Source organism: Bemisia tabaci, chromosome 2, assembly GCF_918797505.1.
Source record: "Bemisia tabaci chromosome 2, PGI_BMITA_v3".
Classification (NCBI taxonomy): Eukaryota; Metazoa; Arthropoda; class Insecta; order Hemiptera; family Aleyrodidae; genus Bemisia; species Bemisia tabaci.
The window spans coordinates 37,312,278-37,339,220 of NC_092794.1; the positions used below are offsets into that span (position 1 = coordinate 37,312,278).

General features: G+C 37.8%; 1 protein-coding gene and 1 long non-coding RNA gene across 4 annotated transcripts in view; one reads left to right on the top strand and one right to left on the bottom strand.

The window, feature by feature from the left end:
• The window catches only part of LOC109040615 (LIM and SH3 domain protein F42H10.3), a 165,321-nt gene extending 146,372 nt beyond the window's left edge, over positions 1-18,949 (top strand). For all 3 annotated transcript variants that reach the window (XM_072297269.1, XM_072297267.1, XM_072297268.1), the window contains one exon: positions 1,180-18,949. In XM_072297269.1, the coding sequence (XP_072153370.1) occupies positions 1,180-1,359 (180 nt within the window). In that variant the 3' untranslated portion in view covers positions 1,360-18,949. The remainder of the gene's footprint in view (positions 1-1,179) is intronic.
• Positions 18,950-22,337: 3,388 nt separating this feature from the next.
• LOC140224086 (uncharacterized) overlaps positions 22,338-26,943 on the bottom strand; it is a 14,058-nt gene continuing 9,452 nt past the window's right edge. Inside the window, exon 2 of the long non-coding RNA XR_011899336.1 lies at positions 22,338-22,546. This is a non-coding gene — a long non-coding RNA (uncharacterized lncRNA). The remainder of the gene's footprint in view (positions 22,547-26,943) is intronic.

Consider the following 26,943-nt stretch of genomic DNA (forward strand, 5'->3'; position numbering starts at 1 on the left):
AATCGTTATCATCCAAAAGTTGAACACACTTGAGCATCAGGTTAAAGTTATCTAATTTGGCCAAATTTTGAAAAACCTATTTTTTAATTATTTATGGAATGGTTCAAAACCGGATCTCTTTATATTTCGAACAATAGCCGCATCACTAAATGGGGAATTTGGGGAAAAAATCCCCGAAATTCAAAATTTTAATCCACGTGAGCACTGAGTTCAAATCATCCACTATCGCCGGAATTTTTTTTAACTCATTTTTTTCATCGATGGATTTTATCATCGATGGACACCCGGACCTTCTTCGATTTCATCTTTCCTTTTCCAGCCCATCACACCGTGAAGCCAACGAAAACCATGCTGCTCATCTGCCAGGTCTTTTTCTTTTAGTATTCGTTTTAGCTGGCAGACTCATAGCGTATCATTGAAAAATATGGTGGTTGCCGGTGCGAAGGCAGATAAGTGCTGTCTCCACTTGTCAAAATGGCGTTAAAATGGAAGCTCAAAGTGAATCGATTTCATCGATAAGTGGCTCAAAGTCGGGACTTAATGCGATTGATGAGTGTTGCAACTCAATATAGAGTGGCGCGACTCTTTTTTGATCAACAATCGCGAACAGATCGTACTTATCGATTCACTTTGAGCTTCCATTTTGACACCATTTTGACCAGTGGAAACAGGGCTATGCATCGTGGATGACGGTCTTGCTGGTATAATACACAGTGTGCCTCTTGTCCCAAGCACAAAATTGGGAGATTTTTCTTCATGCAAAAAAGCACTATCTGGATCCGGTATTATCTGGCCGGATACCTTGGCGAACTATCTGGTATCTGGCTCCGGCCGGAGACAAAAAACTGATATCCGTATCTGTATCCAGTGACGTGGAAAATCCATTTCGGCCCAACTCTACTATTTAACATCATTAAAACTGATGAAAAACTTTGTTAGGGGGGAATAGGAGTGCAGTTATTTAATGGTAGCGTACCGACAAATAACGTTCTATTTGACAGTACTGTACCGCTCTGTTTTATTTGACAGTATCGTATTGCTGAAGAACCGCTCCGTTTTATTAAATCAGTCATATTTTAACCGTGCTGTTATGCAGGATGAAAAAGTAAATGTAGTTCAGGGAGCAAACATAAAAAATGTATTATGTTACGCTAATAAATGTTAATTTTGTCCTTTCAGCGAGTCTTCAAAGCTATGTATGATTATGAGGCACAAGATACAGATGAAGTTTCATTTTTGAATGGTGATCTGATCATTAACTGTTCTCCCATTGATGGAGGTTGGATGAATGGCACAGTCAAACGAACTGGACTTAGAGGAATGCTTCCTGCCAACTACGTTGAGCCTGTTACAATTTAGATCCTTCACACTCATTTTTGAATGGATACAAATTAAGCATCAACATGGAGCGATGCTGAATCATCTCGCTTTAAAATATTAAAAGAATTCATTGCTTGTATACTCTTTTTTTCTCACGATTTTAAACGAGAGAGAGAGGAAGAGAGGGGGTCAGGAGAGAAAGAGAATGATCCACACATAATGCTCGAAGTGTTCTCAAGCATAATTAATGACTGCATTCTAATATTTAGACTAACAAAATAATTATAGTCAGAAGAAAACAGTATACACTCTGGTGTTTACCGCAGTGCTCAGAATATATGTATAAATTTTTTTTTTTTCTAGTATCCTATTTGCTACAGTCCAATTCAGGGGAGTGATTTTCATATCTGATATCGGTCAAATAATTTAAATGTGGTGTGAGAGTTGTTGCTGGGTATTTTTAACAAAAGATTGTTGTCTGTGATTTCATCTGTTTGCACTTAACCAGGGTGTCTGCCGTCAGTGACAACGGGACAATATCAGGGAATTCGATGTTATCAAGAAAAATCAGGAAAATATCAGAAAAATTGGTCATGAATCAGGAAATTCTGAGTGCTTCAAGCACTTTTCAAATATTCAATTCAATTCATTAAATATATTGATTAGTTAAATCTAATGAATGTCAATTTATTCTTGCAAAATTATAGGATATTTTGTTTAAATATCAGGAAAATCTTAAGTAAAGTTTTAGTAGACACCCTGAAAACTAACTCATGTCACGCGTCAAGTTTTCAGCAGTGGTTAAATTTAGGTAAATTATACTTGCGGTGGGTCCAAGTAAGTATTAGTTGTCCTTCTTTACCTAGGAACGTCTCTCGTGTTCCAAATGCTGTGAGGAAAGGGTGTAGTGAGAAATTTCAGAGGAATTTATGTTTATGAAATTTCAGTAACTAAAGTAACCTATCGGCTGTGCATTAGGTAATTGATACGAGGTATGCAATCTTTATTTTTTAGGCTTCACCCTTAAAACTATACTCTCTGATTAGAGGAGACCTAGAAGTGGCATCCTAAGATTTTTAAGTGATTCATAGCGATAAATAGATCAAGCATTGCTGACAACAAGCGCTCTTTAGTTCTCATCTACGGGCTCCTGAATTAAACCTCTCCAAAACATTGTCTTAATCTGTGTATTTAGCATTCAATTTGCAACAATGCTGCCATGTTGACTGCGATGACATACTGGCACAAAGCTTCCTTCACTATTAGAGGTTTGTAAGTTTTACCTCTGCCCTGGCCAACTTTTGGTCATCCTTTTAACAATTTCTGTTTTAATTTATCTCATTAAGGTAATAGCACCAGATTCTGAATGCTTAAGGATTTTGCCACCTTTATTAATTAGTAAAATTTGCCAGGAGCAAAAAATGGATGGAAGTGATTACAAATTGAATTACCCTTCTTTTCCAGTCCATCTCATTTAAAAAATATGTATGTATTTTTAAGCAAGTGATGAGCAATTTAAGGAAAAATTGTCGATTTCATCAATTTCAGAAAGGAGGGACCCTAATCCCAAAAACTGAGACCCCAATCTCCAATTTTGCTTCGCTCACTCTTAACCTAAATTTAGGTACACCCCCTCACATTTCATCATCGAAAAAATGAAAATAAAAGCAAAACTCAATTTTAAATGAAAAAATGAATTGAAATTTATTAACACTTACTTAAAAATGAGAATAAAATTTAGATTTTTGATGGTCATCTTGACTAAAACCTTTGTAATTCTGCGGCTTTTCAATACATCCTGTAAGCATACCTCTTTACATTATGGACTCTCACATTAAATGGAACAAAAACTGGTAAGTGGATCGACCGAGAAGAAGAAGTAATTGTCAGATCATCAATACCGTAGTTAAAATAAGATATCCGTCAACTTACTTAACAGCTTCAATTCCTTCCGAAGCTTTGATAAAAAAAATGAGAGGGTATCCTCTGTATTTAAAGCCCGATTGCTAGTCACTCGAAAGATAGAATTTCGCCCCGTGTTGTAAAATACGACTGATAGTTGTGTAAACTCTTGAATAATAGAATGGTTTGAGGAAAAAGGGACTAAAAATAGGAAATTATGCATTGATCATAATATCAATTGAAGTAAAACCTCAGCAGCCATAGTGTCCGAGGAGGAGGTTTCAATTGCTCTTAAAACTAAGGAGTTATAGCACTAATTGAAGGCCAGGATGAATTTTAAATGAAACCAAAAGCATGTATGATATTAAGGCAAGAACTGGAAACCTAATTTAACTTCAAAACTATTCTATTTCACTGATGGGGGGGGGGGGGGGGGACAAAGTTTTTGGAAATTAGAATGACTATCTCTCATGCCGTAAGGCATATAATTCGGCCATCCGGTAACTGGATATCCCGTAGTAGCAATTAATGAATGAAACCGAGTATTCTTGGGATCAGTGGATAGCTGAAACTCTGAAGGAAACAACAATATCAAACAGAATAATGTTCTTAGTCCTGATAAAATAATCTTTATTTTCAGCTAGTCACTTCTTGTCAATTTCCGCTCCCGCTTGGTGCCGGCTGACTAGCTCATATTGAGAGCCCAAAAAATTACTTTAAAATGAATGTAAATAATTTTGTTGTTATTGTTTAGTGCTACCCTGGACAGGAGAATTTAAAAACTTTCATCTGAATATGGCAGCATTGCCTAGTTTGCTTATTTCCTCGAAAAAAGAGAGTACTTTTCGGAAATTGGGTGCGTTGCGGAAACTGATGCCCTTGTACACAAAGAAACTCGACAGAACATTGCCTTCTAGGTAGAATATTGGACCAAACTAAATTCGACAGGGGGGGTACCGGGGGACTAAAATTGCTCAGGGGGGTCATAAAAAGCGTTATGGAGAGAGGATCAAACTCACGGCCTCTTGATTGGGAAGTGAGTGGACTACTTGTTGTGCCATCGCATTGGAATTGGTAAATGGTGGCAATGCAATGCTCATAGTGTAGACAATGATCGGGGGAATCTTTGAGTTATTTGAGGCCCACTGATCAGCATGTTGATGGTGTAAGTCGGCAATCATATAACTCGGTTTGCGACGTCGCAGACTTCCTGTCATACTTTATTATTTAAATGGAGAAACTACTCAACAGCAACTCTTTAAAACTGCCGTGATTTTTCTTCTGGGTGCGAAGAAAATTCTGCAAAAATTCAAGGTATGATGTCAATTTGTTCTCCTTTAAATAATGCAAAGGTGGAGATTTTCAGACACCGCAAATGAGATTTATGATTGCGGACTTACGCCATGGATGTGTTAATAGCTGTACTAGAATTACATTTTGCCGCTAAGTGCACTCAAATCGGAGGGGGCCACTTCTAAACATCTCCTTGTGAGCAACTAGTTTAAGTTCTTCTAATATTAATCAATTTAATTCGATGGAAAAAATACATTTTCGAAATCCTTCACTTAGAATACCCAACGCTTTTTCTATTTATTTGGTCGATACTTAATCCTCTCCATTTTTTAACTTAAAATAGCTTTAGTGGTCACCAAGCCTCACTAGATAATTGCCATCAAACCCTTAATTCTCTGAAAAGAAAACCTGGATTTCTCAACAGACCCTACAAAAATAAATGTATCATAAAAGAATTTAAATATTATATTTATGTGTGGGGTGTGTGTGTGTGTGTGTGTGTGTGTGTGTGTGTGTGTGTGTGTTTAGTAATTATTATTATTATTATTATTATTTTTTTTTTTTTTTGAAGAGTTCAAATGTCTAGTTCGTTATTATATCACAGGATGTAATAATTGTGCCCGATTTGCATCTTAGTAACTCTCACAGAATTTGATCATGAGAGCAGAAAAAAAGAGGAGTACTAGTACCAAAAAATGCAAATTAATTTAACCTCTTCATTACCATGAACGCAGCATCTGGGTTTAGCGTAAACACATCCTTTTCTAAGGATTCTGCCATCAATCAACAACCAGCACTTACAAGTATTCACATTTGTAACACTATATGTCAAGGAGAATCTGAACTGCAACTGTAGAGTGCTGTCGAATTTGTTTGCTTGACAGCGAAAGCCCGTTGTGAATTATGCACTCACAAGGCACTAGGCCAAAATTTCCAATTTAAAAGGTCCAAAAGTCGAAATGGCCAAACCGAAAACAGCCAATAAAAATATTGCCCAAAAATATTCTTATGTATAATAATTACAAAGCGGCCTAAACTTCGTAATGGCAAATAAAAGGGAAAATCCAAGGAAGTATGAAAACGCAGCTATTACTGAGAATAGTCTGAGTCTGACTCAGAGTCAGAGGATGTGTCTTACATTGCAGTTGTGCTGTGCACACGGATGTTGTATGCTATTCCACGCAAGTTTTTGGGAATTTTATTTGCAGTCTTAAATTCTTGATACCGTCGCACTAGTCTTTCTATTCTAGCTTGATTTTCTCGTGATTTTTTACCACCTTGTTGCCGGACACGTCTATGTTCAAAGCTGAGCACAGACTTGCTCTGTATCATGTTGATCTGTTCGGATGAAGTCTAAAAATTTCCATGTATTGAGATGATGGGTATTTACTATCTTCTGATATTTTGAGTGGTAATTTTCTACATTATATCTGGTCCTCTGCTTGCCGTTTGGTGTCACTTAGAGCACACAGCACAAAGTGCAACGTAGGTGGATATCTAGGGGAACTGCTCGTCGGCGTCCAGCTGCAAGTTTCCCATTGACGTAAATTTCGTCAATGTACTCATCAAAGGCATGAATACTAAGTGGCGTTTAGTCAGCAAGTAGGTAAAAAACGTGAAATATGTCAGCAAAAGGTACGAAGGGTAAAGCCATATTCCCGATCAGTAGCTAGTAAATGTTCTTGTAATGCTCCACTAAATTATGTTTAGCAGTATTTCCACACAAAGATTGCCAGAAGTGGAAAAGGGAGCAATGTTGGACTGCATTGGGCTATGCTCCCCGACAAGCGTTTATATTTCCTGACTCAAAGTCGGACATCATGTGTCCGGGTTCAAAGAACAAATTATGGCATGCGGCAAAGTCTTTTGATTCCGGGTTAGGGCTGTGCGAATATTCGCAATTCTGACTATTCGCGCCGCGAATATTTGGCGAATATTCGCTTCGTCTGCCTCGCGCACTATTCGCAAATTGTGAATAATCGCGCCGTCGCGAATAGTGAATTTTTTAACTGATATTTTCAAATATTCGCGCCGTCACACAGTGTGTCAAAACCCCAATCTAGCTGCTCAAAACCCCCCTTTTATCAAGTCAACAAATGGTGTTATTTATGGTCAGAGTGGGTCCACAGGCACCCACTGGATACGTATCTATCATGGTTATCACAAAAATAAATTTTTTGGTCGCTAAAATGATAGGGATTGCAGCCGGTAAACCTCCAGCCTCAATCTCGCCATCAGGAGTGGTGCCACTGTATTGCTTTTTTTTAGAGTACTTCGTGGCGAAAAAGGGTCATTTCTGGATGAAACGAGATGCCAAAGGCCAGAGAAAGGAAATATGACCGTTGATTTCTCCAAAATCATTATTTAAGTATTATAATTGCTCATTGAAAACAGTGCCCAAGACCGTTTACTTTTCCTGGCTTTAATAGAGCCGCAAAAGCGCGGAACTACACGGAACACCATGAAACCTATATGAGAGTGTTCAGAAAACTATCTAGATTTGAAATGTCTTTAGTTTTACTGCTACCTTCCGCAACCTTGAGAATAAGAGCACATTTTGTTCGGCGATTCCTAGTGTAAAAGCGTGCGGGCGGCGTTTTGCGATCTCCCCCTACAGGCTGTCACAGGTGAAGTGAGACGGAGGCAGCATCTCACCACGCGCGCTCGGTCCCCTGATTTGAGTGAGCCTTATCATGAGGCTTTTCACCGGTCCAGATAAGACAGCATGGTGGCTCAGTTGATTGCTTCTTTCATTATTATTTGCATGATCGGGGTTCAAATCCCGAGCAGATCAATTTTTTGAAATTTTATTTTCTATTTCATTACGATTTTCCCATTATCTATACTGTCATGGAAGGGGGAGGGGGGTCCTCATAAATACAAAGTTGCATCGTATTTTTAACAAGTTTCTTGTATGATTTGATTCAGACTTTCTTATTTATTTCTAATGAGGAAAGGTTTCGGACATGGTTTATGAAACGTAGGAAAATGAAAAGGAGGGGGGGGGGGGGGGGGCTCGCCGAAATTTTCCTTTACTGGCAAACATTTTGAAAATATTATCTTTGACTTATCACTTACAGTTGCCGAAACGTATCATTTTAATAATATGGAATTCATATTTCTTTGGATGGCCAAATGAGAAATTCGCCATTTTGAAGTGGAATGCGTAAGCCCAAGACATCCTCCACGACTTATTTTGGATCGGAAAACACAATTTGACTAATTTTTGGGGTTCATTAGGTCACATAAGGCGCCTAAAACTTAGTTGAAATTTTACGATTTTTACATGAGTTGAACAGGATTTTTAGATGGCCGCCATTTTGAAAATTTTGATGACTAAGTTTTGAAATTTTAGGTGAACCTTCTTCAAGCTTACACTAACGCCTGTGCGAAATTTGGTGGTTATTCGACCAAATTTAGAGACGTGAAGAGGTTTTGAGCAGCTAGATTGGGGTTTTGACACACTGTGCGTCACGAGGAATGAATTTTCAAATATTCGCGGCATCAAAAATAACGAATTTCCGAGTGGCAATCGTGAAACGTTGCCAGGACCTGCGCAAGGCTTCCGCTTCCACCCGAGACATCGCGAACGGCGAATCTCCTTCGATCTTTACCGACTTTGCCGAGTTTACCAACATCGAGCGCGATTGCGATTGGGAGAATAAGCAAAGAGCCCAAATTAAGGATTGAAAGACACAGAAATTTCTGAAATTGAGAAAAAAGTTCATAAATACATTTTTATTTACAGCAAAAAAAACTAAAGTACTAAAATGTGTCTAGCAATCCTTCGATAGGTACTAGCTTGACTGCCCGTACAGTTACCTTCGAATCCTGGAAATGCATACGTAACTGCAGGGACAGTCAAGCCAGCATCCAGAGATCTTCGAACAAATTCTTAACAGCCTATAGGTTACTATCATACCATTTCATTGTATTCTGTGCAGGCGTATGAGCAAATGGAAAATTCTTGAAAATTAGTCACATTTTTTTGGTCGACTTTTGTAATATTCGCGAATTTTACTATTCGTAGGTGTGAATAATTGACTTAAATTATTCGTTATTCGCTTCGCTTTTCGCGAATAGTTGCCGAAATTATTCGCTATTCGCTTCGATCGGAAAATTCACTATTCGCACAGCCCTATTCCCGGTACACTGTCCTGTATGTGTCTTCACCCCTGTTAACAGACAAAATGTATGCAAAAGGGAAGCAGAACCCCTTGTACTGTCAGTGGATTGTCATCAATTGCAGGAACTGACGAGGCCCAATCATGAATGTAATGCACGTAAATATCATCTCACTTGCTGATAATTTTTGCATATTTTGTACCGTCGTGAAGATGATGACGCTACTTGGATCATTCATTCCTGAATCGAACGTGAATAAGAACCACTGTCTGGATTAGGTGCGCCTGTAATAAATGTTTTTGTTGATGTCTTGTAATATCATTGGCAGGGGCGCACGGTGGATCGAGTCAATGGGAGGGGTCGGTCATCACGCGTCTTATTTTCTCTGATTACAGAGATTTCCCGCCCTTAGAATGGATCGAATTACTGATATCTGATGTATTTTTCGTCGTAGATTCCATTTTTTATCATATTTCAGCCGAATAACTAGTTCTAATACGATTTTGACACACTTTTTCTTGACTATTGAAAATGGGATCCTTGATAGTTTATTTTTCACGTTACTTTCGGCGAATGGGACCGTAAGCATCTTACATAAAGAAGAATTTTGCAGAACTTGACTCAAAGACATTACTTAAGGAGTGAGGGAGGGCGGCTTCACAGGACCCTCACCACGAAGGTTGCCATATTTCTTTCAATGTCTGCTAACATCGTTTTTTGTTCATGTAAAATGGTTTCTCGCAATTCCATACTGACACGTATACGGAACATTCTGATGTTCATTTTTCTTCTCTTTTCTTCCAGCCAGTCAATAGACGTTTTCATTTTCATGAACCCTCTACTCTTTCAGTTATTCAACAAATATGCATGTTTCAAAAAATAGATCAATATATTAAAGAAACAAAAAAAAGAGATGTATATACTATAGCTTCTTTTTATCGAGTCATCCTAGAAGATTATTATGGATACTTACCACAAGATATAAAAAATTGAATGTGCAGTAAAAAAAAAAAAAATTATATCATCTTCCATTGTTTCGTTTTGTTCCTCGAAGTTAGGAGTGAAGTTGAAACATTTTTATCGAAAAAATATTAAAATAGGAGGAAATTTATTTTTCATGCAAGTTCTGATCCCTTGTTGAACCTCTAAGAAGGACCGTTGTCTCTTGAAGAAATTTCTTGTATTTCTTCTTTTTCAACCCACAACCGATTTTTATTTGTATGGAGCTCATGGAAGAGTTCTAGGTATGTTGAAGACATTTTGCAAGCAACGGTACTTGTGAAATATACAATGCGCAAAACATACACCTTAAACTTTATTGCACAGTACAACACTGATCAAATTAGCTTCATAGACTAACAGGAGGTTAATGCAGGGTTGCCAGCGACCGGGAAAACCGGGAAACGTCAGGGGAAAAAAATCAACCGGGAAAAGTCAGGGAAAGTCAGGGAATTTCGGTGTTGGTCAGGGATTTTTCTGATTTTTCGTGGAATTAGGCGCGGGCGGTCTCGGGCTCGCGTTGCGGCATCAACTAGACCGCGCATTAGGAAATTTCGGCAAGACTAGAGTCCCTTCAGGCGAGACGATAGGCAACCCAGCAACCGCAGTAAGTGTACCGACCGAGACAATGGATAATGCTAGTCTTATCAGTGCCGTTGCCTGATACGGGTACACTTAGCTCGTATATCCGGCGGTATCAACTAGGCTGAAGGCGCGTCTTTACCCCCCTAGCTGTCTTACCTTCCCCGCCTTAAGTCGGGCCCAATGCGCGGTCTGGATTGTATTACCTATACGTCAATGGGATTAACTGACCACTGCGTTCGATTGCGGAGGATGGTGGCGCTCTCGCTCGGCTTCGCGAGGAATTACCGGCATTCCGACCATCGCGTCGCGTCGGACCTGCGCGCGCGTGTGAGGGTGTGTGTGTGCGCGTGTGAGGGTGTGTGTGTGCGCGTGTAAAAGTCAGGGAAAAATATTGGAAAGTCAGGGAAAAGTCAGGGAATGGAAAAAAATAATTTGGCTGGCAACCCTGTTAATGTCTCGTTCAAAAATATCAACAAATCAGCCAAAATCAGTAATCAGTAGAAAAATTACCGAGATTGAAGGATATCGTGTGATGCACGATTGTATTGATGACATTAGAGCAAGATCGGATTCCCAGCAGGCGCGACTTCCTATCATTCAAATGGACCGTTTTTGCAGATTAACGGATATTAGCGGCTAATTATTACATAATATCATTCCTGATAGTGTACAAGAAGCAACCCAATAAAGGATTTTGTGGACACTTGTGGACATTTTTTTACCAAGCTATCTTAACATTTTCTTGGGTGTTTTTTGAAAGCAAGTTTTGGAGGTGGTTTTGGTCCTCCTACAAATATTCCAATGCACATTAACGATACACCAAAATGTTCCTTAAAGGGAGGAGAATAAGCATGTTCAATTGAAATTTTGATTTATCTGCCACAGAACTCATGCAAAAGCGAAATAAAACCTTGAGAATCAGACGGCAAATTTGATACCACCTGCAATGTCAGCTTTAGGCAACCCGCATGTCAAAGCGGAAGGGTTCAAAGACCCTAGACCCATGGATACAATCATTTTGGAAGCCTAACTACTAGAAAACCAAGAAAAAGTATCTATAATCCGACTTTTTTTTTCGTCGCCCATGACCGACCTCTACCTTTGACTCGATCCACCGCAAGGCGATCTTGTATTATTTTCGTGATGTTTAACAAGTCGGCAAAGCATAGTTCGCTCTGGAATGGTCGCCAAGATCTCTTCATTGTGGAGCATTTGCCTACCGCATGTACGATTACGTCAGTGGCTCCTTCATTTGGATGGGCTGTTGCTCGGTCCCAAAACCCTCTAACCTCCAGATTTGCAACATCAGGTGAGAGAGAGTGCTTGCCTGTCCCGTTCTTTGAGATTTATGTTTGGTTAGTGTCCTCAGTTGTAGTGCAATGCACATTGCACCCTGACCTGTCGCGGCAATGCCAGTTAAAATCGGAATTTTTATAGAGAATTGGAGTAATATTGATTTATAAAACTATTGTGCGCTATAAGCAAGTTTTTCTTTTGACTTTTAATTATTTCTGGATTCATAATTTGAAATATGTAGGTAAAGACTTGAATTAATAAAATATTTAAAAGGGAAATATGAAATATGCTTCTCAAGATAAATTTGTTTTAAAAGAACCAACATGCTCTTTTTCTGGTTTCCATGACGCTTAAAAGCCTCGTTACCACATCAAATTTTGAACATGCACATGGTTCCTTGAGAAATAGTCGGGTGTCAATTTAGTAAATCTAATTTTTTTTTTTATATCACACTGGACTTCTTCCTTTATTTGACAATGTAGAAATTCGGCTGTTCTGCGTCATAGTTCATCAGAATGTTTTTGGGCAATATTTTTATCAGTCGTTTTCAGTTTGGACGTTTTGACTTTTGGACATTTTATCCTAGCACTGCTCACAAAATTTAACCTGGTTATGTAAGAGTTAAAGTCTCTCCTTAATGTAAGAAATTAGCGTCAAACATACCCTTTTGATTTTCAAGCAATAATGAAAAGTGCTAGAATTGAATGAATAATTTTGTATCACAATGTGCCTTAGTTAAATTTCGGGTGTAATAAGAATATTTGGGCAGGGCTCCTAAGAGTTGATATAAGTCGTGATTTCGGTTTGGCCTTTTTGGTATTTCTACTACTCATCAGAACATAATAGTGGCTTTACCTCAAGGTAGTTCCTTTATTGCAATTTTTTCTTGTTGAACCGTCTGATCTCTTTAAAACATGCCCCTTAGTTTAAAATGAGCTCCCAAAAAATGTCCAGCTTAATCTGACAGTTCAAAGCTGTGCTGCTTTGGCTGTAGAGTAAGCAAATGAGAGTTCATTATTATGAAATGGAACATTTTCCTGTCATTTTGCCTTTGGAACTTGGTCAGCATCCTCAAAAACCAAAGCCCTCTTTCCTTTGTGCAGACCAAGTTCCTTAGGTTAGAAAAACAGGATATTTCAAAATACTGAACTCTTGGCTGCTCTCTTTGCGGCAAAAGTGACTATATGGAAAAATATGGTTTCAGTAGGCTGAAATTTTTTGGGAGTCTCTTTACGCTCAAGACAAGGTTTTTGTGGGGTAAGGCAGTTAGAATCTGGACAGTTCTAAACTAAGAAACTTCCTACCTTCCCTGTTATATTTCGTCTCCTGATATCTAACAATACACATGATCTTTTCACTTTTAGTATAAGATTCTGATACAAAATTGAGACAATATGCCGTCCTTCTCCCACCCTCATGCCCACCTCTTCATGAGAAATCGAACTTTATTCAGTAATAAGTAATGAAGTTTTTGAAGTTTTCGTAGCGTATCAGGGACTTGTCAATTGAATACAAGGAAGTTCAAAAAAATTTCTAATTGAGTACTTGATTTGTCAAAAAATGATCTGTTGTATGCAGCAACTTGTATACCTTCGTAAATATGGTATAAATGCATCATGTTTTTGTATGCTGATCGAAGAATACTTGAATTTTCAATCAAAAATCAAAAGTATACTACCAGTTTCCAGATCAGATGAAAAGTAAATAGTTAGCATTAAATTATGGAAGTTTCATCCTTTGTCTCCCTCTAGGTATGAGTCAAAAAGTTCTGAAATTACAGCATTAGTGTTACCTTTAATGCATGTGTAAACCGCGAACAGCTCAGGGAAAGGGGAAGGGCAGTAACATAATTTTGCATGAATATCTTTCTTTTTGAACTGTAAACTTTTTATATTTCTGTTGTAATCTTGTAGATTGTACAGCTAAATATTTTACTATCAATTGTTTAGTTGTTTCATGAGACAAGAAAAAGTGTGGAATTTATTGAGACTTCATTCATGAACCTAACACCTGCTCAGAAATTTTAGGGGGGTGTAAATTTATATCGTCCTTCATGTCCTTAAAAATTTTAATTCCTCTTCATTCACTGAAAATAATAGTGGAGCTGCAATGCATACCTACTATATTCTCATGAGAACATGGTTATTACAATTAGTTCATTATTATGGTTGCTAAGGAACAATTCTACAATCGCTCATTTTTCTCAATTTGATCCCTCGAGTCGAAAAAATGCTCTGAGCCCCTCTTTGAAATTATGAAGAGGGACCCCAATAAATCGGAATTTTGATCTAACTTGGGAAATTTATGGGAATTAATATTGGGGAAATGGGTTTTACCGTTAAGAGATGTAGCTATAATGAGTCACTAGGCCTTTGTAACATTGTAGCACATTTTGTTTTGTATTGGCAAGCCCTTGCTTGAGGGGTGTCCGGCAAACTCGAACCCGATAATTGTTTACCGTTGCCAAGTCACAGCAAGATTCCGGTTTTTCGGGGGTTCTCCCTCGTATAAATTTTTTTTAATACAGTTACAGAATACAGATACATAATCAGATTCAGTTCCTTTTTTACACCATGCACGCGTAATTAATTTTTTTAGTTGCCCTCCTCTTTTAAAATTCTTTCATACCAAGAGTTGTCCATCAATGGGTCAGTTGCGCTGGTTACAAAATCATGTTTTGATGCTTGATTCTTGTAGATCAGCTGTAAATGATAAGATGTGTCCAAACAGAAACTTTCTTGGTTGAATAATTACAAAGATACCTACTGCGCTTTGAAAAATTAGGTTTACAACGTCATTCACGGCGGTAGTGACACCCTTTGTTTCTACTATCTTGCTCTCATCAGACAGGGAAACACGCATTTGTACCGGTTAGCTCAACAAGACTCAGATGAAAGCAAGGTGGAAGAAACCATGGGTGTCACCACCGCGGTGGATGATGTCATAAACTGAATTTTTCAAAGTGCGATATCTTGGTGCAATAAATCAACATTTTGAACGTAGAAAGTTGCTGTTTGAACAAATTTCAATATTTGTGGCCAGTTGACATGAATCAAGCATCAAAACACGATTCTAAGACCTCAAGTGAACCATTGGTTCTTACTAGTCTGAAGTGTGTACCCTGTGCCTCCCTCTCTTTTCTTCTTATAAGTACCACAATTTACCTAGTACCATTCCATGTATTATTCTAAAAAAACTGGTCTTATCCGTCCATTGTCCTTCATAATTAAAAAAAAATTTCTGCATATTGTTCATCCTAAGGTATTAGATTTTTTTTTTATGACATTGTCTTCCTGAGTTTTTAATCTGGGAAAGGTTACTTGTCTTTCTAGCCTCAGTTACTTTTGTTCTTACTATCAGAAGAACATAATTTAACAAAATAAGTTAGGAAAAGATACCTCAAAAATATATTAGATTATTAATGCATATTTCCGCAGTGAAAACCAGTGATTTTTTAGTTGTGATCATCGTCTTTTTACTGAATTCGAAACCTGGATTAAGGTACCTACTTAGGCAAACAACCAGTCAAGTGTAAATAAGGAACTAAGACAGAATCAAAGAAAAGTTTTCTTTAGTTCGAATGTTTGGGCAAATCGCCCTCAAGTTTAATTATTCCAAGTGAAAAATGCTAAGTTTAAGGTTGGGCATTTATTCTTGTTACTCTGTGTAGCCCTAACCACATGATCAGCTTGAGCTTCAGTTAAGCGTCAGTTTGGTGTTTGCTCCTCAATTGAATTTCTCAAATTTTTTCGTTAACAAGTAGCTTTTATAACTATATAGATAGAGGGAGAGAAGACGAGTGGAACACAGCCAATTCAGAGCGTCGATTGTTGCCGCAAAGTACAAACGATCACCGAACACCAGACTCATCAAACTTATGCCAGACTGAAGTTCAGGCTGATCATGTACCTAAGGGCTAATACAGTAAAGCTTGATGGAAAAATGATTCCCATTTTTCTTATTATTAGCTATCATATTTCTCATTAGCCTTATTCTGTAGTTGGAACTGTCGACTTATCGAATCGATGGTTTCTTCTATCTCTCTGCAACGGCAGTGGTGCCCGACAATAACGAGATATCGAAATTTAAAGATACCGAATCACCCAAGTGGTCTGATGAGTAGTTTTGGCAAGGGACCTAGATCCATTGATCTTGATCTCGATACAATATCGATATCTCGTTATTGTCGGGCACCACTGCCGTTGCAGAGAGATAGAAGAAACCATTGATTCGATAAATCTACAGTTCCAACTACAGAATAAGGCTAAACGTGATTAAATGAGTAATTCATTTTTTTTGTGATTGCGGTGGCGGTTTCCTTGAGAACTGGCAACACCGCCTCTACGCGAATTCCGATAAAAATTAGGCAATGTTGTTAACATCATGTTGCAAATAGTCAGTTTAGGTTAACATATGTAGCTGGACGTGATTAAATGAGTACTACTTTAAATTGTGATTGCAGAGGTGGTTTTCATTGAAAACCGCCAACACCGCCGCTACTTGAATTCCTAAAAATCATGTGAAAGTTTAAAAAAAGCGCAAAACATGAATTGACTTTTCGAATTTCGTTTGGTCTAGGCGTTTTGCATTAACACGGAGTCGCGAAAAGTACCTAAACGAGCGTCAAAATCGGGCGTTTGGCGTGTTGCCGAATTTTTAAATCGCTGTAACTCAGTTTCCCTAAGCCTCTCAGAAAAGTATAACGTATCAATGGATGCGGAATCGAACGAACAATATTTCCGACAGGTTTTTATTCAATCCCCACCAACTGCAAACACACTTTTAGGCGATAACGTGATTTTTAATTATTATGAAAATTAAAAAAATGGCCAAAATGTGGCAACAGTGGACTCAAATAAAATTTCCTTCTGCAGAGGTCGATAGAACGTAATTTTTTGCGTTGTTTGGTATGAATACGGGCTCTGTAACTGCATTTTACCGAAAGTCATGGATGTTTGAAGCTTGCGACTTTAAAAAATGGCAACGCTGTTTCCCTGCGGTTTTCGCCTAAGAGCAGCCAGATGTAGGCCCAAAATGACTCATACAATCATCCCACAGAGTTTAAGTACAATCCCCGCTGGGTCACTTTTTGGCCGTTTAGCATAACCCTCTTTGAAAAGTATGCAGACGTCTCCCTTGTGCGAAGTTTATCAATCAACGTGAATTCAATCCAACTACACCAAATTTCTCACATCAGAAGTTTTGAGTACTGCCAGCCTCAAATAGTTGATGCTGTGAACTTTGCAAACTATCATTTGTACTTCTGTAACTACCTACATTGTAAGAAAGTAACAAAGCATTTTAAGCAATGGATGTTACAGACTGAAACTATTTGAACTGTGCGAGTGACATTTTTGCGGGTCTAACTAATTTAAAACTGGAAAGGTTTATGGCTGTTAATTTATTTACCCGCAGATGTGTTTTAGAATTAAGAGTCAGATGTTTTTCAAAGATGATCCCCATTTTCTTTTTAAAACAAGCCTTTGCTGAGGTACGATTCTATTTGTTTGTTGGAGGTCATGCCTTGCCATTGTTTTTGTTTGTAAAGTCTTTTATAACATACTGACTGAGTATTTAGGACTGTAATTAGTTCTCTGAAAAAGTATTGAAATTCTCTCATATTTTCTTTTTTAAAGTATCCTATAGTGCCTTTGAGACAATGTAAATTTTAATCAGGTTTACTTTTTGCTTTAATGTAACGCTGTGTTTTCCTCTGTACAAAAATTAGACTTGCCCATCAAATTTAAGGATCGTAAGTACTAAAGCGCCGCTCGTTCTGACAGAAAGGAGGTGTAAATCAGCAGACTTTAAATTTTGATTTCTTTAAATATCAAAATTATTGATTTATTTTTACTTGTCATCTCCTAACTTTTAACTTCTCTAGGGGTGTTAATATTCGGGAACCCTTTTTGCTGGTTTGTTTTCAATAAATTGTCTTGCTTTTTGAGGATCCAAGTGTTCCTGAAGTATTTTACTCCACAGAGTAAAATACTTCACGGGTACGGAAAGAGGGATGGTGAAACTCCTCAACGCATGTTGCTAAGAGTTCAGAGGTTCTGAGTATGAATCTTGGTATTCATCTGAATTTTTAATCCTTAATAATTTCTGAAAATTTTGTCCTAAGGAGGCTGTTTCAAATTTACATTTTTTCCAGAAGTAATATTCTACAAAATGTCCTGCCTCTTATCTGAAAAATGTTGAATATCTCAAGAAACAAGTAAATGTTTATTTTTTTTGTCAAGGATCATAGTTTTAATAAAAACTAGTCTTGTCTTAGATTAATTCTGCCAACCCCTCTTTTATATCAGGGGCTGCTTTGTGATAAAAAAAAAAAAAAAAAAAAAAAAAAAAAAAAAAAAAAAAAAAAAATTCCTCCCAATACCTACTCTTTTTTAATTTAAGGTTCATAGTAAATCTGTACCCGTCATCTTGCCAATATCAAAAAGCTTCAATGGTAATGTGTTTCTCAAGTAAGACTCTGTTGAATGTGTTTGATCAGCAATTGATTATTATTGGAATTTTCTGATAATTTTAGGAACAAAATGAATACTTTTGGGATGCATCGCCTTGAGGCCGACTTATATCCTTTAATTTTCAACTGTCCTTTGGGAGAGGGACATGAGCATGGAAGAGCACGAAGGTGAGATTTTGGTCCTATGACGAAGAGAAACGTTTTACAAACATATATGCCCAGAATTCCTGAAATTTCAAACCAAACCGTAGGTATGAAGGTTTGAAGCCAGCTGTTGAAAAAAAAAACATTTTTCCAGAAAATGGACGTGAGGTTTCATCTCTCACGGGGGGGGGGGCTCAAAGTTATCAGACTTCAATGCAATCCAAGCACTCCATTGGTGTAAAATTAAATTAACTGCTCGGGACTCATTCCTGTGAATGCATCAAACTGAAAATTTAAATGTTGAAACTTTTGAAATGTTAATTCTGATTTCTTATCCGATTTTTCAATATTGGCTCCCCTGAAGAATTTTCCATCAAAGATGTAAGACCCTATTCTTATGAAAGGTCACAACTTATTGAAATTGGATTTTCATCAATCTTGCAGTTTTTCAGTGTTCTTGATCAACCAGAGATTGTATCAAAATGAAGTCCTCCAATGACTGTCATCTACAATCAGCTTCTTTTAATAGGTAATAATAATCTTCTTACTAAAATGAAAAAAGAAGAAAAATATTAGCTTCCGTATTTTCCGTTCTTAATTTTAGTCACTCCGTACTGTTTTTTTCGCTTTTATACAGTTAAATTATTAATTTTTACCTTCCTTGGTAAGGATTCTAGAATGACCTGAAGAGCTTTGAAGTTGAATCATTGTTTTTCTGCCTCTTCTCGTTCCGTTTTTTCCTGGCATCTTTGACTGGCACCTTTTAAGTCAATCAAACTTACTGCTGAAATAAATATTTTAATCGCACTAAAAGTCCTCTCATTATGTACCTACTATTGAAATCCTTGGATTGTTATTATTAATTTTTATCGGTATAAGCTTGTCTTAAAATCCAGACAGACGATGAATCAGTCGATTAAAAGACTTTCAAGACTCTCCTCTTTCTAGGAGGCAGCCAAGAAAGAAGCAGCACGCTGCATATTGGTGGCGTAAGTTAGAGTACCTTTATGGACAGAGTATGGCCATTTCTGTTCCGGTTTTTCATTGGTCGCGTGAAAATAGGCTGACACGATGTTCTTAGGGCCGTAAATAAACAAACAAGATGGCTGTTATCAGCAAGCAAGATTGAGGTTATGCACACCTTAGGTACATCCTCCTGCGATAAAGGTGAAAGGCGATGTAACGATGTTTTCATGTGTTTTTCGTGTGTTATTCGTAGACATGCTAGTTTAAATTGTTACTGTCTCATAATTGAAATTTTTGTCAAATTTAGCCTCTTATCGATGTTACGGTGAGCCGCCATTTTGTTTGTTTATTTACGGCCCTAAGAGCATCATGAAGCCTAAAAACTCGTTGACCAATCAAAAAGCGGAACAGTTTTCCTGTAGTAAAAAGATACGAATGGCCATACTCTGTCTATAAAGGTACTCTAGCGTAAGTGCGAATCCACGCAATTCCATTGCCGTGTTCTAGAATTTCTGCTCCTATTTTATTTTTTCGGAGAGAAACAAGCCAAATAGCTTGAAATGCATACCAAATTTTCTAATATCAGCGAAAAAAATTAAGGAGGTTTTCAGTAAATTACGTTGACTTCTTTTCCTCTGGAAAAATAAAGAATAACAGGAAGTATGCAACGTCGCAATAGCCTATTTCTCGCCAAAACCGATGTCGCATCAGTATAATTTTCTATCCTCCTACTCCTGTGTATTGAGTTCTAAAAGTCTCGCTTTAATTCAATTGCACCATTAAATTGAAACTTTTGTGTTGATTCAATATTCATTAGCCTCTTAATTCATGTAAAGAAGTCCTCAGCTCATCATGTTTTATGGTTGACACATTAAAAGCATCATTGGCATAATTGAGGCGTTGGGTGCAAAAAGGGCATTTCTTGAGAAACCTTGCTCCAATATATAAGCGATTGGAAGTTTGAATGTTGTTCCCAACAACATGTTTGGCCAGTTGTTATTCAACTTTTTTTCCATCAAAACTTAAGTCCTGAGGAAGGTACTGACGGTTGCAATTCTTATTCGAAAGTACTTTAGTACTTGAAATAAATAATTAAAGCTGCCAAATGAAGTGCCCTTTTTGCATGAAACGAAAAAATAATTCAGAATAGTTGTGTTCTCTCTATTAATTCGACTTTCTTCTTGCGTATTGTGTCCCTTTACATACTGTAACGATAAGTACTACAGGACAAGACATATATCGACGGTGTAAGTCGGCAGTCACATAACTCGGTTGGCAATGTCGTAGACTTCCTGCCATACTTTATTTTTTACATGGAAAACTACTCAACGTCAATTCTTAAAACTGCCGTGATTTTTCTTCTTTGCGCGAAGAAAATTCTGCATTAACATCAAGGAATGATGTCAATTTGTTTTCCTTTAAAGAAATAACAGGCGGAGAATTTCAGATACCGCAAACGAGACATGAGATTGCGGACCTACAGCGTCAATATGCTCTTTCTCATTCATTTTTTACCTCCTGTGCATGCTTCCGTAGAACATTTAACTCGCCAACTGATGCAAAGGTAAAAGCAAGAAAACGCGTACCTACCAACGTTACCTACACAAGAGCACTGTATATGTAAATAATGCTGATGCTGTCTGAAAAAAAAATTGTTCTACATCAGTGCCTTCCTTTTTGGAGGAGTATTCTAAAAAAAATTGGTGTGCGAAATGTCAAGCTGAGATGAATGGGACAAGAAAAGTAAATATTCGAGCGACCCACTGTGCGACAACATTGCCGTCGTGTCCACCAATTTTCAGTTCGTGACCCACTGTGCGACAACATTGCCGTCTTGTCCACCAATTTTCAGGGCGTGACCCACTGTGCGGCTTTCCTCCTCTTTTGCCGCACACCCCCCGCCTTAAACTTTCAAAGCTCGGCCATTTTTAAACGGCTCGTCCGATTTTGCTCAAATTCAATACCAGCCTAGGACTAAGTAAGATCTTCCTTCTGTAAAAAGAGGTTGTTCCATCCCCCATTAGATTTGGCCCCCTATCAAATATGATCCATCTTTTCAGGAGTGATACAGTAGCATGCGAGATGTTCAAATATGGCGGTCATTTTGACTTAGCCTCCCCCCCCCGAGAGAGGGGGGGCGGGGGGTCAAAGACAAAACCTTCAACTGCCTATAACTTTTAAGCGAAAAATCGGATTGAGTTGAACCTTTTTTTACATGAAAGATCTCCAAAAGATCTATCTGCTGATACCAGAAAAATTGAAAAAAAGTTAAATTTAATGCAAATTTTTAGCAATTTTTCAATTTTTTAGGGGACAAAATTTTGTCGTGTTTTGGCACCGCGCGCAATGACTCTACTAAAACCAAAACCAATTTTTTAGATTTTACACTCAATTTCCTACAAGATGAAAAAACCGCATCTTGGGGAAACGTTTAGACCGCGAGCTATGGCACGTCAAAGTTGGCCCCACGCTGTTCGCATATCCTCTACGCGTCTGCCACCGATCCTGTTGCCCCTCCTCCCCCTTCCTAAATGAAAATTAACATTCTACTACCCAGCGCTCGTGTAAATCTGCGTTATACGTACGTGAAAATTTCAGCAAGTTCGTGATTTCCGGTGGAATTGATGCTTTATTTCGCTCCCCCCCCCCCCCAACCCGGCCACTGGCACTGAAGTGTGCCCCTGCCTACAAGTTGTACTAGTTTTTTCTCGTGTCCAACTGGAGGTATTTGTTTTCTAGATTACACGCTAAAATGAACAGAATAGGTATAAAAAGAGTAATTTATCAAGTGAATTGAAAGCCTCAGTTACACAAGGATACACACAGGTCACACAAGGAGGTTGGGAGGTGGGATAAAAAATTACCTCAATTCGATCTCGTTGTCACAGGGTGCTTCATCAGCAAAAACATGTAACAAGAAAATTTATATATTTCTTTTTCGCACAATATTTGGAGCACAGTGGCCGGGTTGGGGGGGGGGGGGGGGGGGAGCGAAATAAAGCATCAATTCCACTGGAAATCACGAACTTGCTGAAATTTTCACGTACCTACAACGCAGATATATACGAAAGCTGGGTAGTAGAATGTTAATTTGCATTTAGGAAGGGGGAGGAGGAGTATTTCCACCATCATCAGGCACAGACTAAGGAGACAAAATAAGGAAAACAAGAAATAAACACACCTAGTCCTCCGATCCAACACGGTCAGGGAACAGAGGAAAAAGATAGTTACAATCTAACGAACATTACAAATATTGTTGCCTGAGTTACAGCTAATAATAAATGGTCGACAAAATTTTAATGGTTAACAATTAGAAAGTATCGGTACCTACCAAATAATCCTCAAAATGGGAAAATTCTGTCCTTGAAATCAGGGCGTTGCTATTTTTGAGAATGCTTAGGGGAGACCGGGGCTTGGTTGACCAGATTTTTTGAAAACTTGAGTCTGAAGAAACAGAAGAATAGAATGCCATTTCTTTAATGCTCTAATCCTTGAGCATACAGTGTAAAATTAAAATCAACTGAAAACATTGTACAAAATACTTTAATTTTGTGAGTTTCATGCGTTTTTAAAAGAAAATCCATTTTGGTCAACATAGCCCCTGCTTGGGGCTGTATTGGCCACCCTCTGGGCTAAGTGAGCCACCTGTAAGGAAGCTATGTTAACCTTGTTCAGTTGATTGTAATTGCACTTAAAAAAGGTTAGTATTATGCCCTTACACTTATCTTTCGTAATATTTGTAAAACCAAATACCTTTGGAGCTGAAAATTTAAAAATTAAAAAAAAAAATGTATAAAGAACAGTATCAAATTTTAGTCGGGGAAAAATACGGAAAAAAAGGGCTTAACCCGGAAAAAATTGCATAACAATTTATTCCTGTGTAAACGTCATCAGTAGGTCCTCCTGATCAACATACAAAAATTTTACCACGGTCCGACCCCGGAACACCCCCCAAAATGACGAAAATTCAAAATGGCGGCCATGATAAGGGCCTATGGGATTTCGGTATTTTAAAATGTTCCTATAGTGTCATGTGAGGTATCATTTCCTATGTAATTTTGGTCGCAGATTTCATTTCTGAAGTCCAAAAAGCTCTTAGGTCAAAGGAAATGACCCAAATCCAAGATGGCGGCCAAATTTGAAAGGCATGAGGGTCATTTTTCAACTTTTACGTGATTGGGCAAGTGAGGTGTCGTTTGCTATGTAATTATGGTCGTGCATCTCCATAAAGATGTCGAAACAGATCCCCGGTCAAAGGAGGTGCTCTAAATCCAAAATGGCGGCTAAATTTGAAAGGCAGGAGGGTGATTGTTTTACATTTTTACGCAAAAAATGCGAGTGAGGTGTATCAATTTTTGTGAAATTTTGGTTGTAAATTTCATATCTCAAGTCAAAACAGCCCCCCGCTTATAGGGAGTGCCCAAAATCCAAGATGGTGGCTAAATTTGAATGGCAAAAGGGTGCATTTTTGAAAAACTATTCACTGAACAAGGCAAGGAAGGTGACTATTCCATGTATTTTTGGTCAATGAACCTAAATTACGTGTTTAAATTTTAATTAATAAAACAAAGAGAAAAATGGTACTTCCAAAAAAAATGTTACGTCAAAAACGCGCGTTCGCTCTATAAAATTAACAAAAGGCAAAACATACTTGTTTCCAATACTATTACGTCTTCAGCATTCCTTGACAATCTCTGCAAGAGGATTATACAGTTTTTATTCGCCCATTTCCTATTACTGGAGATAGTATGGACTTAATTAAAAGCGACTTATCCTTATTCGGCACACTCTTCAAATCTACGGAGTAAGGTGGTACATACGAAAGAATGCAGATCTTGATATCGTTGAATAGGGCGTTGCAGCTTGCAAGAGCACCCACATAATTGTAACAGGAGAGGATCCGAACCTATTTGTTTTTTTTTTTAAATCGATCAGAGGGCGTCGATTTTTCTTTGCTCTTTAGAAGTGATATTAAACGCTAAATCCAAAATTATCGCTCACAACATCCCTTATATCCGTCACAGATTTAGTCAACGTGTAAGTAAGCAGCTCCTGTTCTTAAATGAGTTTACTGGTTGCGACTTGACCTGCTCTCACATGCACGGAAGAGTCGCCATCTTGGATTTAGAGCACCCCCTTTGACCGGGGATCTGTTTCGACATCATTATTGAAATGCACGACCATAATTACATAGGAAACGACACCTCACTTGCCCAATGACGTAAAAGTTGAAAAATGACCCTCATGCCTTTCAAATTTGGCCGCCATCTTGGATTTGGGTCATTTCCTTTGACCTAGGGGCTTTTTGGACTTCAGAAATGAAATCTGCGACCAAAATTACATAGGAAATGATACCTCACATGACACTATAGGAACATTTTAAAATACCGAAATCCCATAGGTCCTTATCATAGCCGCCATTTTGAATTTTCGTCATTTTGGGGGGTGTTCCGGGGTCGGACCGTGGTAAACTTTTTGTATGTTGATCAGGAGGACCTACTGATGACGTTTACACAGGAATAAATTGTTATGCAATTTGTTCCGGGTCAAATCGTATTTCTCCCTGACTATGTATGTTTTCTTAGTAGGTCAACATAGCCCCAGAAAAATGGTCCACATAGCCCCGATTAAGGTTACCTCAAATCAAAGTCATCCAACTAAGAAACAAGGAGTCAAAAGCCATAAATCCATACACTAAAATCAAAGGAAAGGGGTCTACTTCAAATAGAAATAAAGATTAATAAGATACAAAATAAATACTCGCCACAGCAAACAAAATTCAAAATTAAAAAAATCGCATTTTCGGGCTATTTTCGAAGGTAAACAAGAATGTTACTGCACAGAGCATAACAGAGGGGGACACCATCGATGTTGATATTTTAAATTGTTAGTCTACATCGCTGCCAACCTATTTTCTCATCAAAACATCAAATTTACGTTTTCCTCTACAAAATTCTCACGATGGTTATCATAGCCCCGTGGCCAACATAACCCTGGTCTCCCCTAACCCTTCTAAATTTAAACGGACCTGCGAATTTTTCTCTTGTTTTAGCACTCTGGTGTTATCATAATCAAATTGATGGTTTGTTTCTTTAACGTGCTGCTTAAGAGCCGTTTTTTCATGCTTACTAAAAACTTGTGTCCGTCAAGACGCTTATGTACATACTGTGATGTCTGCCCAATGTAGACCCTTGGGCACCCTTTGCGTGGAATTTCGTAAACCACGTCGGACATTTTCTCGTTTGGGATTTTGGTTTTTAGAGCTGATTTGAATCCTTTCAAATTACACTTATTTTTAGTTGTTACTAGCGATAATCCAAATGGTTTTATTGCGGCTCTTTATTTTTCAGAGCATGAGGACAAATATGGTCCAACCACCATCTCTTCTTTTTCCCTATTTTTTGCGAGGGGGGAAACCATTGTAGCAAGAATTTATTACATCTGCAAAAATTGACTCGATAAGTGACCACAGGTAACAATTCTCAATCAACAATTGCTTTGCCTCTTTTATTTTGTCTTTTCTGAGCAAAAGATGTGTCAACAAACATACACGCGTTGCAAGATTTTTTACCACATTGATTTTTTGTGGAAGTGGTTGTACAGACATGACAAAAAGTGAGATATCTACCAGAAAATATTGGTTTTTTAAACCATGACGTGATCAATTTCCCTCTGTTTTTTTATGACAGTAACATCCAAGAAATTTAAAGAGTTGTTGACTTCACGCTCGAGTGTAAATTTGATATTGCTCGAAAAATTATTGAAAAAATGGAAAACATTGTCAAGATCATCTTTGTGACAGTATAAGATAATATCGTCTGCAAAACGTTTATAGAATAGTAATTTATAGGGGAACACTTGAAATAATTTTTCCTCAAAGTATTCCATTACCAGGTTGGCAACATTGGCGCTTAACTGGTGACCCCATTGCCAAGCCGTTTATCTGCTTGAAGCATTCATCGCCGAAAGTAAATACTGTTGACTCTAAACATGCTTTAATGCCGGCTAAAAATTGATCCTCTGGCAACGTTGTATGGGGAGCAATTGTCATCCATTTTTCTTTAATAACATCAAGGACTAGTTTTATTGGAATATTTGTGTACATAGACACAACGTCTAATGAAGCTAAATCAAAGTCATCAGGTACTGATTGGGTTTTGAGAAAATCTACGAATTCATAAGTATTCTTGACAGTGTTCCCACACTTTTCCCTACAACTTTCTCTAGAATATTTCCAAAATACTTAGACCCCTCTTTATGAGTTTTAACCAACCCATAAATTCGGCATGGAATTACGTTCACAATTGTTAAATTTTGCAGCGTGGCTTTGCCTATCAATTTTTCCTCAAACCACTTTTTTACCAACGCATTGTTTTTGTTTTGCAGTGCAAAAGTTAGACATTTGCCTATTTTCATATAAATTTTGGTATCAGATAATAGTCGTAACATTTTGTTCTTATAAACAATCTTATCCATTAGGCACTACAGTTTTATTTGATTTATCAGCGCTTAGGACTAACAAGTTTTTATTACATTTGAGGAAATTTTTTGTTTTAATCATTTGAACATAAAACATCTTAAAGAACTCCTTTTGATCACGACAGGCCCGTCACGCAGGTCCGTTTAAATTTAGAAGGGTTAAGCATTCTTAAAAATAGCAACGCCCTGAACTCAAGGACAGAATTTTCCCATTTTGAGGATTATTTGGTAGGTACCGATACTTTTTAATTGTTGACCATCAAAGTTTATTAATAGCTGTAACTCAGGCAACAATGTTTGTAATGTTCGTTAGATTTTAACTATCTTTTCCTCTCTTCCCTGACCGTGTTGGATCGGAGGAC